The 15,551-nt window shown below is 42.0% G+C and overlaps 1 protein-coding gene across 4 annotated transcripts in view; it reads right to left on the bottom strand.

Moving 5' to 3' along the window:
• NCAPG2 (non-SMC condensin II complex subunit G2) overlaps nt 1–15,551 on the bottom strand; it is a 125,578-nt gene that overhangs the window by 41,187 nt on the left and 68,840 nt on the right. For 2 of the 4 annotated variants that reach the window (XM_084619523.1, XM_084619521.1), the window contains exons 15-21: nt 13,674–13,780; nt 12,996–13,169; nt 4,789–4,859; nt 4,374–4,527; nt 4,043–4,216; nt 3,179–3,295; nt 2,948–3,094 (exon numbers count right to left, since the gene is read on the bottom strand). In XM_084619523.1, coding sequence (XP_084475649.1) covers nt 2,948–3,094; nt 3,179–3,295; nt 4,043–4,216; nt 4,374–4,527; nt 4,789–4,859; nt 12,996–13,169; nt 13,674–13,780 — 944 coding nt within the window. Of the gene's footprint in view, nt 1–2,947; nt 3,296–4,042; nt 4,217–4,373; nt 4,528–4,788; nt 4,860–12,995; nt 13,170–13,673; nt 13,781–15,551 lie in introns of all 4 variants that reach the window. The other 2 variants (XM_084619522.1, XM_084619520.1) reach the window with 2 other exon arrangements.

Genomic DNA, 15,551 nt, shown 5'->3' with positions numbered 1-15,551 from the left:
GGGCACACAACTCCATAGCCAGGTAAAGGGTTATAAAATCATAGAAATGTAAGTCTAGAAGGGACCTTGAGAGTTCATCTAGTCCATCCGTGCTAAAGCAGGACCAAGCATACCTAGACCATCCACAACGGGTGCATATCTAACTTGTTCTTACAGTCCCTAGTGATGGGGATTCCTCAACCTCCCTTGCAAACCTGTTGCAGAACTTAACTACCCTTATAGTTAGAAAGCTTTTCCAAATATCTAACCTAGATCTCCCTTGCCACCGATTAAGCATATTAATACTTGTCATACCTTCAGAGGACATGGAAAACAACTGTTCAGAGTCCTCTTTATAAAAGACCCTAACATATTTCCTCCTGTGGGAATTCTGGGCTACTGCACACGCCCAGAATTCACGTGCCGAGCGAAAAACTTTTTGCAGAAAGTAATTTCTTCTGGAAAGTTGCTGCAGTTACGCTTTTTGCCCATCAGGGGCCACTGTAGCGCTAGAACAGAGCAGCCTCTCCTGGGCCAGCCCCAACTGCCGATAGGGAAGAGAAGACAGCACCCTGCCGGTGAGGCCTGGTCAGGAGACAGGGGATATGAGGGAACAGACAGTGTAAGTCACATGGGACTGCTGGGGGATCCCATTCTTAAGGGCTATTGGGGGAGGACAGACTGGGACTGGGGCTGAATGGGAGTGAAGGCACATGGCTACATGGGAACAGGGAGAAGGTGGTGCAGCACCACATGAGGATGGGGGAAGGGCAGTGGCTGAGTGGGTGCACAGGGACAAATGGGGATGGGGGAGGAGGTGCAGGGCCACATGGGGGAAGAGGGGTGGCTGAGTGGGGGCACACAGACACATGGGGCATGGTGCTGGAATGGGAGAGGGGGTGCAGGAACACATGGGGATGGGGGAGGAGAGGTGGCTGAGTGGGGGATGCGAGGACACGAGGATTGGGGGGGTGGAGGGACACATGGAGACAGGAGCAGATGTGCCTAACTGAGTGGGAGAGGCTAGGGGTCAGCCAAGGTCGGCGTGAGGGAGGCTCCCTAACAATCCCTCCCTACCCCACCGTCCCAAAAAACCCTTCCATTTTTCTCCAACTCACACCCAACAACCCTCCAAGTTCACACCCAGGCTCCTTCCCAGCAATTACTTCCCTCTCCCTCAGCTCCTCCGTTACCCTGGACTTCTCCAAGCCTTTGCGCTGGTTCTGAGTGGTGTGGGAAATATGGTTCTGTATTGTAGTTTAAATGAACTATTATTCAGAGTTCTATATTATGCCTAGTAAGGGATCTATTTGTCAAAAAACATTTCCTGAATCTTTTTCGTTGCCTGAATTGTTACAGACATACTTATTGACAGGTATTTTGAAACAAATTACCAAAATAATTGAAACTGGTGTGATTATATTGTTCTCTTTTTACAAATAAAATATGCAGAACTTTAAAATATTGTGCACAGAATTTTTAATTTTTGGCGCAGAATTCCCCCAGGAGTAACATATTTCAAGACTTATCAGGTCATAGAATCTTAGAATATCAGGGTTGGAACCTCAGGAGGTCATCTAGTCCAACCCCCTCAGGAGGTCATCTAGTCCAACCCCCTGCTCAAAGCAGGACCAATCCCCAACTAAATCATCCCAGCCAGGGCTTTGTCAAGCCTGACCTTAAAAATATCTAAGAAAGGAGATTCCACCACCTCCCTAGGTAACGCATTCCAGTGTTTCACCACCCTCCTAGTGAAAAAGTCTTTCCTAATATCCAACCTAAATCTCCCCCACTGCAACTTGAAACCATTACTCCTTGTTCTGTCATCTGCTACCACTGAGAACAGTCTAGATCCATCCTCTTTGGAACCTCCCTTTCAGGTAGTTGAAAGCAGCTATCAAATCCCCCCTCATTCTTCTCTTCCGCAGGCTAAACAATCCCAGTTCCCTCAGCCTCTCCTCATAAGTCATGTGTTCCAGTCCCCTAATCATTTTTGTTGCCCTCCGCTGGACTCTTTCCAATTTTTCCACATCCTTCTTGTAGTGTGGGGCCCAAAACGGGACACAGTACTCCAGATGAGGCCTCACCAATGTCGAATAGAGGGGAATGATCACGTCCCTCAATCTGCTGGCAACGCCCCTACTTATACATCCCAAAACGCCATTGGCTTTCTTGGCAACAAGGGCACACTGTTAACTCATATCCAGCTTCTCGTCCACTGTGACCCCTAGGTCCTTTTCTGCAGAACTGCTGCCTAGCCATTCGGTCCCTAGTCTGTAGCGGTGCATGGGATTCTTTCGTCCTAAGTGCAGGACTCTGCACTTGTCCTTGTTGAACCTCATCAGATTTCTTTTGGCCCAATCCTCTAATTTGTCTAGGGCCCTCTGTATCCTATCCCTACCCTCTGCCCCTGAGTATTTTTATTCTCAAAGGTCAGATTGTCAAAATCTTTTATAATTTTTGTTGCTCTCCTTTGGACCTTCTCCAATTTGTCCATATCTTTCCTAAAGTGAGGCACCCAGAATTGGACACAGTACTCCTGCTGAGGCCTCGCCCAGTTCTGAGTAAAGAGGGATAATTACCTCCTGTGGTAATAAATTACACTCATGTTAATAAACCCTCAGAATATTAGTCTTTTTCACAACTGTATCAGATTGCTGACTCATATTCAATTTGTGTTCCACTATACCCCCCAGATCACTTTCAGCAGGATTACTGCCTACCCACTTATTTCCCATTTTGTAGTTATTCATTTGATTTCTCCTTCTCAAGTGTATGGTTGATGTACACACTGTTTGGAAGTTGGCGTAGGCGCCAAACTTTAAATACTGCTATGACACAGGACTAGTGGGATGCAATTACTGTACCTAAACCATAAAAATCATATGAATAAAGCATTTAAAAACAATTGTAAAAAATGGATACTACTGTCAATTCCATTTGAAGTAATTATAAAGAGACCTCTAACCTGGATGATTAGCTGAGAAACTTCAATGTACTGCTCTAGAACGTTCTCCTCCTGTTCGTGCATTAGAATAGAAGGTAGAACATGACTTTCTATCCAAGCACCTGTCTCCTTCAAATGTGAAAGGTAAACTTTTCCTTCAGAAGAAAACTGTGCAAGAAAAACAAACAATAATAAAAACAGAGCTTGATAATTGTCTTTTTCCCTCATGAATACCTCCTTAAAAAACAATACCTTGTGCTGAAGATGAATACTTAATCTGCAGTAGAGGGTGAAGGCTCTTATGGCAGTTGCTTGATTGAAGCTATGAGACCCTGCACCAGTTGCTTTCATAATTGAGCCAAGAATCTCCTGCAATATTATAACTTATAGTTATATTTAAAAACAAAATATATTTTCAGGAAGTCCTGTTCTGCACTTTGCTTTTGCTTAAAGACTGAAATTCAACTTCAAATATATTTTCAATAAAGCCAAGATTTTCAGAAAGTGACTGGGGTGTTTTTGACCACTTTGTTTTTTGAGTGCCAAACTTTACACTTCAAAGGGGCTTGATTTTCAAAAAAATGCTCTGCACCTATCCTCTGGAAGTCAGGCTCCTTTAACATGTCTCAAATTGGACAAGTTTGAGGCACCTGCAAAAAAAAAACTAGAGATTTTTGAAAATCTTGGAGTAAGTCTTGCAGTCCTATAATTTATTTCTATTCATGATCTAAACTGCTAGTTATTCACAAAGTTCAGAGGTATGCAAGTTTTAAATTACAATAGTTACATTTGCTACAGATAAAGAGGTACAGCTAACCTCAGATTGTTAGTCACAACTGTTAAAGCATCAAATATGCAGAAGACAGCTTGGTCAAGTTCAGGCAGTACACTTTCAGAAAGGAAGAGACCATTAAACACTATGGATAGCTTTTTGATCACTTTTCATGAAAGTATTTCATCAGTTCATATCATGAGTGTGATGGCAGAAGATCCAAAGGATGGAGGGGTGGTGGATCTTACTGAGACTTTTGAAGAAAAAATGTTAAATCTAAATTTCAGTAGTGGTACTGTGTCACATTAAATAGTGCTTTACATTCAATATTCTGCAAATATTACCTTTGCAGCTCCAAGTACTTTCAAAAGCTGATTCAATTTCTTTCTGGGGACAGATAGCAGGCAATCCCGATTCATGGAATGAGTTAATAAATATTCTAGATAATCAAGCGCTAATTCTGGTTTTGACTCATGTGTTACTTGGATACGTACTCGCCGCTCAGATGCTGTATTGCTCTAAATGTGGAGGAGAGAAGAAGCCCATTAATCAATGAGATACAAAGGATACTACAATAAACTTTAATCTGGAGGATAAGTAATTACTATAAAGGACAAATAGAACCAGATTATATAATGCAACATAGAGGTAGAATTCAATGTTTTCTTGGCAAACCTTTCTTGGCGTCATCTCACTGGACATCCAATCACAGATTAACTCCATAATGTGTCCCACTTGTCCCCAGCGACACAAGCAGTCTATCAGGGTGGAGTATTTATTTTCATCAGCTCCCTTCTCAAGATTCCTCAATTTAGAGATCACACCACAGCTGAAAACAATTTCAGATATAGCAGCTGTTTTTATTCATTAGCACAGCAATGACGCAGACAAAATGAACTGATATGATATCTGAAATATTAACAAAACAGTTATAGGCCTATTGGCCCTACAGATTTTACTAAGTTATCAATTGTCCTGAATTGATATGTTCTTCATTAAGGGTATTTTAATGTATACCAAATAAAAACATAAAATTAAAGTCGAACAACAGAGCACCCCCACCTCAATTTTGACATTAAGGAAATAGTACCTGAATGTAGGAATAGCAGAAGCTGGCATGAAAGATGCCAGAATAACTAATGGAATCATGCAACGATCATCCTAGGATTAAAAAAAAACAAAATAACCAAAATTATAAAAAAAAGAGACTGAACCCATCTGACTAATAGTTGCAGAAGACAACAAGAATCTAAGCACCTTTTTTCAAGGAGTGGATTCTGTCACTGCAGAATTTTCATACCCATTAAAGAATCACCAGAAACAGCATTGAAAAGAAATACTTAGAGTGGATTGTCAGATTCATATACTTGGGAGTGCATGTGCTCCTGGTGGCCATATACATGCTCTGCTACCAGAAGAAAAACATTTACTTTAAGTTTATATGAAGATGCATGGCCATGACTCCATCCAATTCCTTTCCATTTAAACAATGTATTAGAAATAGAAGCCAAAGAAATGGGTATACACAGGGTGAGGAGTGTAGCTTTATAGTGGCAATTTATTCGTACTAGATAATCTTTGTTCTCTAACCATTTTCACCACAGATCCCTAATGTTGGAAGATTAACTATCAGTCATCCCTCAAAGAGGTGGGTCTGAGAACTAGTTAAATGACTGTGCGATTACTTTCCAAAATTAGGCATGGGACCTGGATTCAAAGCCAATGGTAATGCTGCCTAAATGTAGGGATTAAACATCAAGTAGCAGCCTTCAATATCCTTGTTTAGATAGGTTTGTGCAGCACCTAGCACAACAGGGCACTCATTGGAGCCCCTAGGTGTCACTGAAATATATATAAAAAAAAAAAGTGACTTAGAGGTTACTTTGGATCTAGCGGCATGCATCTGAAAACCAGGCAGAGACACTTTCAAGATCTTACCAGTTTTATGCCAAAATCTTCTCTGTTTAAATTGTGTTTGAAGAGGTAGTGTCTCCTCTGGACTTAGCTCCATGAAATACAACATAAAAAATTTATGTACAAGTTTAGTCCCATCTGGATAACAAGTGAGAGTGTCTCCCTCTTTTTAAAAAACAACAACAAAATGGTAACATTCACAGAAAAAGAACAGTTTTACTTTTCCGGCAGAAGAGAGCCTCTTGCCTGAGTTCCTGTTCTTCTTGAAACTAAGACTCTGTTCAGACCGCTTTTCAGATCCATGCTGCTTCATCAATGCCAGAAAGCATGTCAACAACTAGGTCAAAGAGACTGCCAAAGCTGAAAAGCTTGTCCGAGTTTGGCTCAAAGCCAGCTCTGATTAAGAGAGAAGGTTACTCACCCTGTGCAGTAACTGTGGTTCTTCAAGATGTGTCTCCCTATGGATGTCCCACTCTAGGTACGCTTGCGTCCCCTGTGCTCCAAATTGGAGATTTTAGGTAGCAGTGTCCATTCAGCTCACACATGTTCCCTCTTCATCTCGTGCCCTGCACCAGGGCTATATAGTGCTGTGTGGGAAAAATGCCCTCAGTTCTTTCTCTACTGCAGAGCTCATTGGAAAGAACTCTGAAGCAGAGGAGGAAGGCAGGCAGTGGAACACCCATAGGGACACATCTAGAAGAACCACAATTACTGCACAGGGTGAGTAACCTTTTTTCCTTCAAGTAGTGTCCCTGTGGGTGACCTCTAAGGGAGAGGTGGGGCTTCAGAGTCGAGTCTAGAATTGAGGATAAGACAGAGAAGCCAAATATGGCATTGGACACTGAGTTGTGAGAGACTGCATAATGTTCAGCTAATGTATGAGCACATGTCTAAACCGTGGCTTCACATTTCTGCAACTGGAACGTTTCTGAGGAAGGCTATGGAAGTGGAGAGCAATCTCGTGGAGTGAGTTCATACTCTAGAAGGAGGTTGAAGATCACGAGACTGATAGCAGTAGGTAATGCACCTCGATATCCACCTAGAGCAGGGGTCGGCAACCTATGGCACGTGTGCCAAAAGTGGCACGCGAGCCGATTTTTGATGGCACGCAGCGATGGGCTGAGCTGCCACCACTCTGGGGTTTCCGCTGCCGGCTCCTGCCGGCCGGGGTCCCTCGCTGGTCCCACTCAGCGCCCGCTGCCGGCCTGGGTGAAGGAACTCCAGGCTGGCAGCGGGCTGAGACCCAGGCTGGCAGGAGCCGGAACCCCAGAGCGGGGGCGGGCTGAGCTGCTAAGTCGCAGCTCTGGGGTTCCGACTTCCGGCCCCTTGCCAGCAGGGGTCCCTGGATGCAGTCCCACTCACCTTCCTTCCAGTTGGAGTTCAGGCCCCCTCCCAGACAGGGTCCAGGCCTCCGGCCCTGCTCAGCCTGCTGGTGGTCTGGGGTACTAGCGGCCAGCTCCACTTACTTCAGCTGCCGATCTGGGGTTCCAGCCGCTGACCTCCTGCCAGCCAGGGTCTGGATCTCCAGCCTTGCTCAGACTGCTTTCCGGCCTGGAGTGCCAGCAGGCCACCCTGGGCTCTGCTCCTGGCCTTGGATCAGTGCTCTGCAGCCTCCCTGCTGTGGCCCACTGTCCCCAGCCTGGGACAGTGAGGGTTGCACATGAGACAAGAGAGGGTGCAGGTCAGCACCCCCATCTTAAAATTGCTTATACCAGACCATGCTGCATTTGACCTCATGCCTGCCGTCTATCGCCATTGTTTTTCCCCACTGAGAGTTGAAGGGAACATTTGACAAAATGGCAGCTCCTAAGAAAGCAAAGCTAGATGTCTGATCATTTCAGCCTGCTTGGACTGACACATTTGGATTTATTGAAAAGAAGGACCGTGCTATTTGTGCTTTCTGTTACGAAAGTGTTGTTTGTTGCACATCAAGTGTTTGACGACATTTTGAAACAAAGCATGAGAAAACCTTTCTTGACGAAGTAGATGACTGAATCAATCAAAAAGGCAGTAGCAGCCTATGAGAAGCAAAGCAGTGTTTTTAAAAGCTTAAGTGTAAGTAAAAATCAAGCTAGAGAAGGAAGTTACAAGATTGCACAGTGCATTGCAAAAAACGGAAAGCCATTTACAGATGGGGACTATATAAAAAGTTTTTCTCAGCAGTTTGGAGATTTTGTTCAATGATTTGCCAAATAAAGATACAATCATATCTAGAATAAAAGAACTGCCCATCTCTGCCAGAACAGTTGAGAGACGCATAAGTGAAATGGCAGAAAATGTTAAGGAAAAGCAGACAACTGCATTGAAAGACACAGCAGTGTTTAGTGTTGCAGTTGATGAGAGCGTGGATATAAACTACGTTCCGCGTTTGGCAGCTGTTGCAAGATATTGTGCTTCCTATGAAATCCAAGAGGAACTTTGTTGCCTAAAACCCCTGCATGGCACAACAAAGGGGGAAGATAAACTGGAAAGTTTTGTACACCATTTTGAAGAACAAGGAGTTGACATCAGAAAAATATTTTGTGTGACAACAGATGGTGCTCCTGCCAAGGTCAGAAAACAGAAGGGATTTGTAAAGTTACTTGAAGATCAAATTGGCCGCCCAACAGTCAAATTTCACTGCATCATCCATCAACAAAACCTTTGTGCTAAAATGTCTAATTCAGAGCTTAATAATGTGATCAATACGGTGGTGTGAATTGTGAATTTCCTTGTTGCTCAATTTGCTTTGACTCACCGACAATTTCAAGCACTGCTAGAAGAGATGGATAATGCTTATAACGACATCCCACTTCACAGCAACATTCGGTGGCTAAGTCGTGGCAAGGTTTTGATTCACTTTGTAAACTGTTTTGATGCAATCAAGGCCTTTTTGTCGGAAAAAGAACAAAACTACCCCGAACTGGATGATGACAAATGGCTGTGTAAGATCATGTTTCTAACTGATATCACCGCTCACCAAAACAAACTCAACTTCTGTCTCCAGGTGCATGGCAAACAGTTCTGGATCTTTATGAAGCCTGGAAAGCATTTGTTGTGAAACTAAGCAGTTTTTTCCAGGAATATTCAAACTTCTACTTTCCACTACTTCCAACTCATAAAAGAGCTATCCACACATTGCACTGTCAATGTCGATGAGATTGGAAAGTACATGCAAGAACTGGAATCAGAATTTTCTGACAGATTTCAAGATTTCCAGCGATTTGGCCCAATGCTTTCTTTTCTAATTAAACCTGAAAAGTTCAACAAAAGCGCCTTGGACGTGTCTGTATTTCAGTGGATTGGTGTTGAAGATTTCGAAATGCAACTCATTCAGTTAAAAAGCTCAGAACTGCGGACATCAAAGTTTGTGGATCTGTGAAGCGCACTTGAAGCTACTGAGAGAGATCATGGGGCCTCTATTCTGACCTGCTGGATGTCCCTGCCAGTGAAATTTAACTGTTTGAAGAAAATTGTGTTTGCAATGCTTTCAGCATTTGGATCCACATACCTGTGTGAACAGGTATTTTCACACATGAAATCTGTCCTCTGTCCCTCTCAGAGCCGGTTAACAACTGATCACTCAGAAGCCTGTGTGCAGCTTAAAGTATCCAAATACATGCCAGACATTGGAAAACTCAGCAAGGATCACACTAAACTGATAAGATCTGCACTTTAATTTAATTTTAAATAAAGCTTCTGAAACATTTTGAAAACCTTGTTTACCTTACATATAACAGTAGTTTGGTTATATAACATATAGACTTATAGAGAGACCTTCTAAAAAACGTTAAAATGTATTACTGGCATGTGAAGCCTTAAATTAGCGTGTATAAATGAAGACTCGGCACACCACTTCTGAAAGGTTGCTGACCCCTGACCTAGAGAGTCTTTTTGCAGACTGAGGATCCCTTAGATCTGTCCACAATGGAGAGAAATAGTATGGGAAATTTCCTGAAGGGTTTAGTCCTATCTAGATAGGAGGCTAGTGCAAGCACTCCTGACATTGAGTGTGTTTCAGTGTGGTTTCAAAAAGGAAACTAGGAGGTGGATAAATTGGTTTATGTGGAAGTCCAAATATATTTTTGGTAGGAACTTGGGTTGCAGTTGTAGTGTGACATCTTTAAATAAGACTGGAAAGGGGGAGAAATATGCCATTAGAACCCCTCTCTCTCCCACTCTTCAAGCAAAAGTAATGGCTACTAGAAATGCAGTTTTCAGAGAGGTGTAGAAGGGAGCAGGTGGCCATGATTTGAAAGGAGATGGTCTTAGACACCTGAGGACCAAGCTGAGGTTCAGTGTTGGTGTATGGCATCAGATTTCTAAGAAGAGGTTACCCAGACCTTTGAGAAACCTTCTTGTGGGATAAGAAAAACAGAATAACCCTCTATCTTATGATGGAAGGCTGTGACACTGCGAGGTGCACTTTTACAGAAGTTAGAGATTATCCTGACCTTTTTAGTTCTAGGATATAATCTAGCACAGATGATAGTGGAAAGGATGTAGGAGGAAAATGTCTTGAGTCACATCAGAGTTTGAATCTCTTCCACTTTTGGATATGTGTGTCATGAGTAGTTTTTTCCTGCTATGTAACAGCACCGCCTTTACGTCCTCAGAGCACATCATTTCTAAGCTCTTGAATCATTGACCACACATGCCTTAGGCCAGAGAACCTGTAGATTGAGGTGATGGACCTAGCTGGCATCCTAAGAGAGCAAATGAGTGGCTGGAGAGTGATTGGTTGGCAAACAGCAAGCTGAGTAAGGTAGGGGAATCACATTTGTCTCGGCCACATGGGATCTACAAGTATAACCCTGTTTTTTTCCTCTATCTTAAGCAGGATCGTGGATATTACAGGAATCGGTGGAAATGCACAGAGGAGACTTCTGTTCCATTGGAAGTGAAAGGCATATCAGAGAGTGGTGACCCAGACCGGCCTTGGAGGAAAACTGAGAGCATTTGCTGTTTTTGACTGTGGCAAATAAGTCTATCTTGGGGATGCCCCAGTGTAGAAATATGGTGGTGTCTATTTCCCATTTGTGATCTTGGGATCTTAGAGCCTACAAGTCCATTCAGTCCTATTTATTGTTCAGCCAATCACTAAGAGAAACAAGATTGTTTACATTTATGGGAGATAATGCTACCTGCTTCATATTTACAATGCCATCTGAAAGTGAGAACAGGTGTCTGAATGGCACTTTTGTAGCCTACATTGCAAGGTATTTACGTGCCAGATATGTTGAACATTCATATGCCCCTTCATGCTTCAGCCACCATTCCAGAGGACATGTTTCCATGCTGACGACACTAGTTAAAAAATTAATGCGTTAATTAAATTGGTGACTGAATTCCTTGGGGAAGAATTGTATGTCTCCTGCTCTGTTTTACCCACGTTCTCCCATATATTTCATGTTATGGCAGTCTCGGATGACGACTCAGCACATCTTTGTTTAAAGAACACTTTCACTGCCAATTTGACAAAATGCAAAGAAGGTACCAATGTGAGATTTTTAAAGATAGCTACTGCACTCAACCCAAGGTTTAACAGACTGAATTCTTAGAGTCTTTAGGCTTGCCGGCAATGACGGTACCTGAGGAGCCTGCAGCCTTGTGAGTACTGAGCCAGAGATCAGTGAGTGCTGAGGTGGTCGACCTGATCGGAGATCATCTCTTCGTGGTAGATTCTCTACCCAAGGGACTTGAAGCCTGCTTTCTGGAAGCTTTTTGAGAGGAATCCAGGAATTTTTTCTTGGAAGCTGCGGGGGGAGTATTGTGCCAAGGAAGTTGATGGAGACAGCCTCGTCAGGGACCGTTGGACAGTAAAAATCCCTGGGTTGGGGTTGGAAGCTGGTTGAAGCAAACTCTCCGTCATAAGCAGATGCAGTTTTACTTCAGAGTTTTCTGGCCCTTGACCTTAATTTCTGGCAGAAATTATACTTTTGAGGGACATGTGACTTCGGTTATGTCTGTCACTGACCGGGATAGCCTCTTGGCAGGAAAGATAACATTTAAACCCGGGGGAGCTGGGCATACCCTTTCCAGGTTCCTCTTCCCCAGATGGAAGAAAAAAGAAAAAAATAACTATGGATGGTGAACAGTTCACTATTCCAGTAAGAATTTTTTTTAAAACTCAAAAAAGAAAAAAGGGAGTATAAGAACTAACAGAAACTCCATGAACTAACAAACTATCTTGAACAAGAGAAAAAAAATACAAGTTAGGTAATCTCAATTCAGAGGCTACTGAGGCTCCATCTTGGGCTAAGGCGGCTGAGAAGGAACTGAGAGGGCGGTTCACCTGTGCAACGCTATATTGCACTGGTGCATGGCACAACATGTATGCGCAGGCCAAACGGGCACTGCTACCTAAAATCTCCGATGTGAGGTACAGAGGGCAAAAATGTTCCAAGAGTGGAGCACCCTTAGGGACACTACTCAAAGAAGAAAGGATAATTCTTCCACTAAGGAAGCTTTCAGATGGCTTTCACAGTCCTTGAGGGCTCTCAGAGCACAACTCACACAAATAAGAGAAGCCTTCATTTGGATGATCCTTCCAAAGGTATCACAGGCAGCACATGTACTATTAGTAACGAACAGAGCTTGGCATCTCTCATGAGGAATACCGCAGGACTAGGTGAACAGATCAACTGGGCCAACACTATGAAGATTAATGGAACTAACTGAGCCAAACATGTCAACGCCTAACAATGAGCAAGTGCATCAAGAGAATGCCCACTACAAGGCAGAATTAAGATAGCAAAAACAAGTGCAAGGAGGGGAAGAAGAGTCTGGTGTTTCTAAGTTGTCTGCTCAAGTAGTGAAAGAGGAACTGGGGTAGTGATTATTCAGAATGGTGGGGGGAAACTCCTCATATGACTTAACACTGAATATTTTGTTCTGCAGGGGAGCCTCAAGAGCTATCTGCCAGACTCTTTGTGAAATTAGAGCACTCTCTTTTGTTTAGAAAGAAAAGGAGTACTTGTGGCACCTTAGAGACTAGCAAATTTATTTGAGCATAAGCTTTCGTGAGCTACAGCTCACTTCATCGGATGCATGAAGTGAGCTGTAGCTCACGAAAGCTTATGCTCAAATAAATTGGTTAGTCTCTAAGGTGCCACAAGTACTCCTTTTCTTTTTGCGAATACAGACTAACACAGCTGCTACTCTGAAACCTCTTTTGTTTAGGAAATTCCAAGGACCTCACTCCAGCCACTTTTTAGTTCATGGCATCATCCAAACACCATATGAAAACACAATTGCAGAAAGACAGACAAGGGACATGTGCACATATGCCATGCAAGCACTAGAATTAAAAATAATTTAAAATAAAAGAATACAGGTTTCTAGGAAGTCATTCATCTATATTTTAAATTTGCCACAATTTTAACCTGTGATATTAAAGTTTACCTTAAAAGCTTTAAAATATTCTGGCAGTACAGAGGCAAACTTTCTGATTGTGTAACCTTTGGCTTCTTCATTGTGATCCAGTGCTTTGTGAATACTTCTCCAGAGAATTACAGTAATCTCCAGTAAACTTGCCATGGAAGCCACATCGTTTATTGACAACACATTATTTAGCATCTAAAATGCAAACATTTGGGGATTAAAATAGCTAACACTGTATAATATGAATGAAGGTTAAAATTATGTTTCAAAAATTGAAAACCTTTTTCTGAACTTTTCATTTAACAAAGGAGCTATGCTTACTATATGGGGATGTGAATGCTGCAACTCAGACTTAATCTGTGCATAAATATAGTCATTTTGATAGATCCATATTTGAATAAATACAATTGCAAAATAATTTCTACTATTGTATACTTAGAATAACCATCAGTATGAGACAAGCACCCATTTTAAGTATGCCTGGAATTCCTCTTGCTTCTTAAGCTACTTGCCACTCTTTCTCACATCACAGCAGTGGCTTGATCGCCACTTTTTCCTGTCTTCCTATCCCTAGAGATCACCATTTGTTCCCCTTATGGTCTTCCTCTTTCATGTTTACTTTCCTGTCTCTCACAACATAAGTGCTATTTTAAAAAGTTGTTAGTACTCAGCATAAAGTAAAAGCCTTATTTTACTTACACTTATATTCTCCTTTTCACTTTCTTCTTCTTCATCATCTTTATTTTCTTTTATTGCTCTCTGAATGCAGGCATTCAAGCAGCGCCGAATAGTGAGCATGAATTTAGCTAAATTTTGAAAGTAGATAATTTAGACAACCATTCCACTTAAGAACCCTTTATCAGCAACAGATGATATTACAGGTAATTATAAAAATTTGAGGAAGTGGGAGATAAGAACCAGACACAGCTAGTATATAAGATACCAATTCCATTAAAGTAAATTTAATATATTCAAATATGAAACACTTGTGGTTTAAGTAATCACCGCCCTTTCTGATCCAATCATTGAAAACAACAAAACAAAAAACAAAACAAAAAATACACAATCCCCTTGTTTGGTATTTTTCTCCAGAGAAAAGATCACAGGAAGCTATACTAAATTTATTTGCAATAGCTATTACTTCAATGAACTAGTCTCAAAACATGATGGCTCTCTGTGACATGGAGACTCCTTGGCAAAGGGTCCCCTGTTATTTGCAAACTCTCACCTCAGAGCTAAGACACCCACTGCACCAAACTCAGTCTTACAGGAGATTTATCCATAATAAGTAACGTAAGGTATCTACAGAAAACTCCTGGTCAAGACTCAATCATTTCAAGATGTATGTATGTATGGATAATATTTCAAGAATAATGTATTTATATTGAAAGTATGCTTTATGGACTTGGGAGTAAAAATTGGGCTTGGTCTACACTAGAAGATTAGGCTGTTGAGTTACCATGGTGAAAAATCCACACCAGAGTGGCATTGCTAAACCCCGCAGTGCAGACAGCACTAGGTCAATGGAAAAATTCTTCTATTGACCTAGCTACTTTCTCTTGGGGAAATGGATTACCTAGGAGGATGGGTAGCATTTTAAATGTAGATGTACCCTAAGTCATCGGGGTAGTGTGTCTTGGTGATGAGCCATTAAAGCAAAAGGGAGCTGTCACTCAGACAGCAAAGTAATGAAAGGCTCTATTATTTATCTTTGCCACAACCCAGAACAATGGAAAGCCATCAAAGACAACACAAAACAACATAAACCACTTGGAGGTGACAAGGAACATTATAACAGGCAGAAGATCACCCTGGTTGTGAATAAATACAAAAGACTGTTGTACATTTGTATCACCAAATGTAAGGAAAGGTTCTGTATCCATTCACTGAAGAAATCCTTTAAGGAGCAGGGGACTTTCATGAATGTTTGGATCCTGATTCTTGTGAAACCAGCCAGCTCTCTACGGGGCTGAACTTTCTGGGGGTAGGAAGCTTACTTTATTATATAGGAAAGGTAACTATTGACAAGAGTAAACCTAGGTTCACATGTTATGATTTTGTTTTGAGTTGTAATCAGTTGTTCCCATCACTTTCTTTCACTTCTAGTTAAATCTTTATTCTTTCTTAAAACAAATCTACTTTTGTTTTATTGTAAGTGCTTACAAGTACTGTGTGGTTTACAGAAGCAATGGTTTAAGATAAAACTGGTAATCTGGGGTACACTGCACCTTTGGAGGCTGATGATCTGGAATTTCTGTGAGTAACCAATGTCAGAGGCTTGATATCAAAAAGGAATGATTCCAAGTGATTCAGGGTGCACCTATTGTTAACCTGCAAGATGAAGTTAGGGCTGGCATAGTCCGGAGAAGCGTGGTCGATTGGCTGAGAGGCTGGTTGGTGTCAGGGAGAGGATACCCAGCAACCACAAGGAAGACTCCCTCTCCCTGAAGGTAGGGAGTAAAAGTGACTGAGTCTTATGTGCCCTGATAACCATCACTCCCCCCCGGACATAAATCCACAATCTTTACAGAACACATAATTAGGCTACTATCTTTGAAATCTCTCAGTGTCCACACA

Source organism: Lepidochelys olivacea (assembly GCF_965140295.1).
Source record: "Lepidochelys olivacea isolate rLepOli2 genome assembly, chromosome: 2".
In the NCBI taxonomy this organism is placed as follows: Eukaryota; Metazoa; Chordata; order Testudines; family Cheloniidae; genus Lepidochelys; species Lepidochelys olivacea.
The sequence above is the reverse complement of the archived record's forward strand: the minus strand, read 5'-3'. Positions and strand labels throughout refer to the sequence as shown.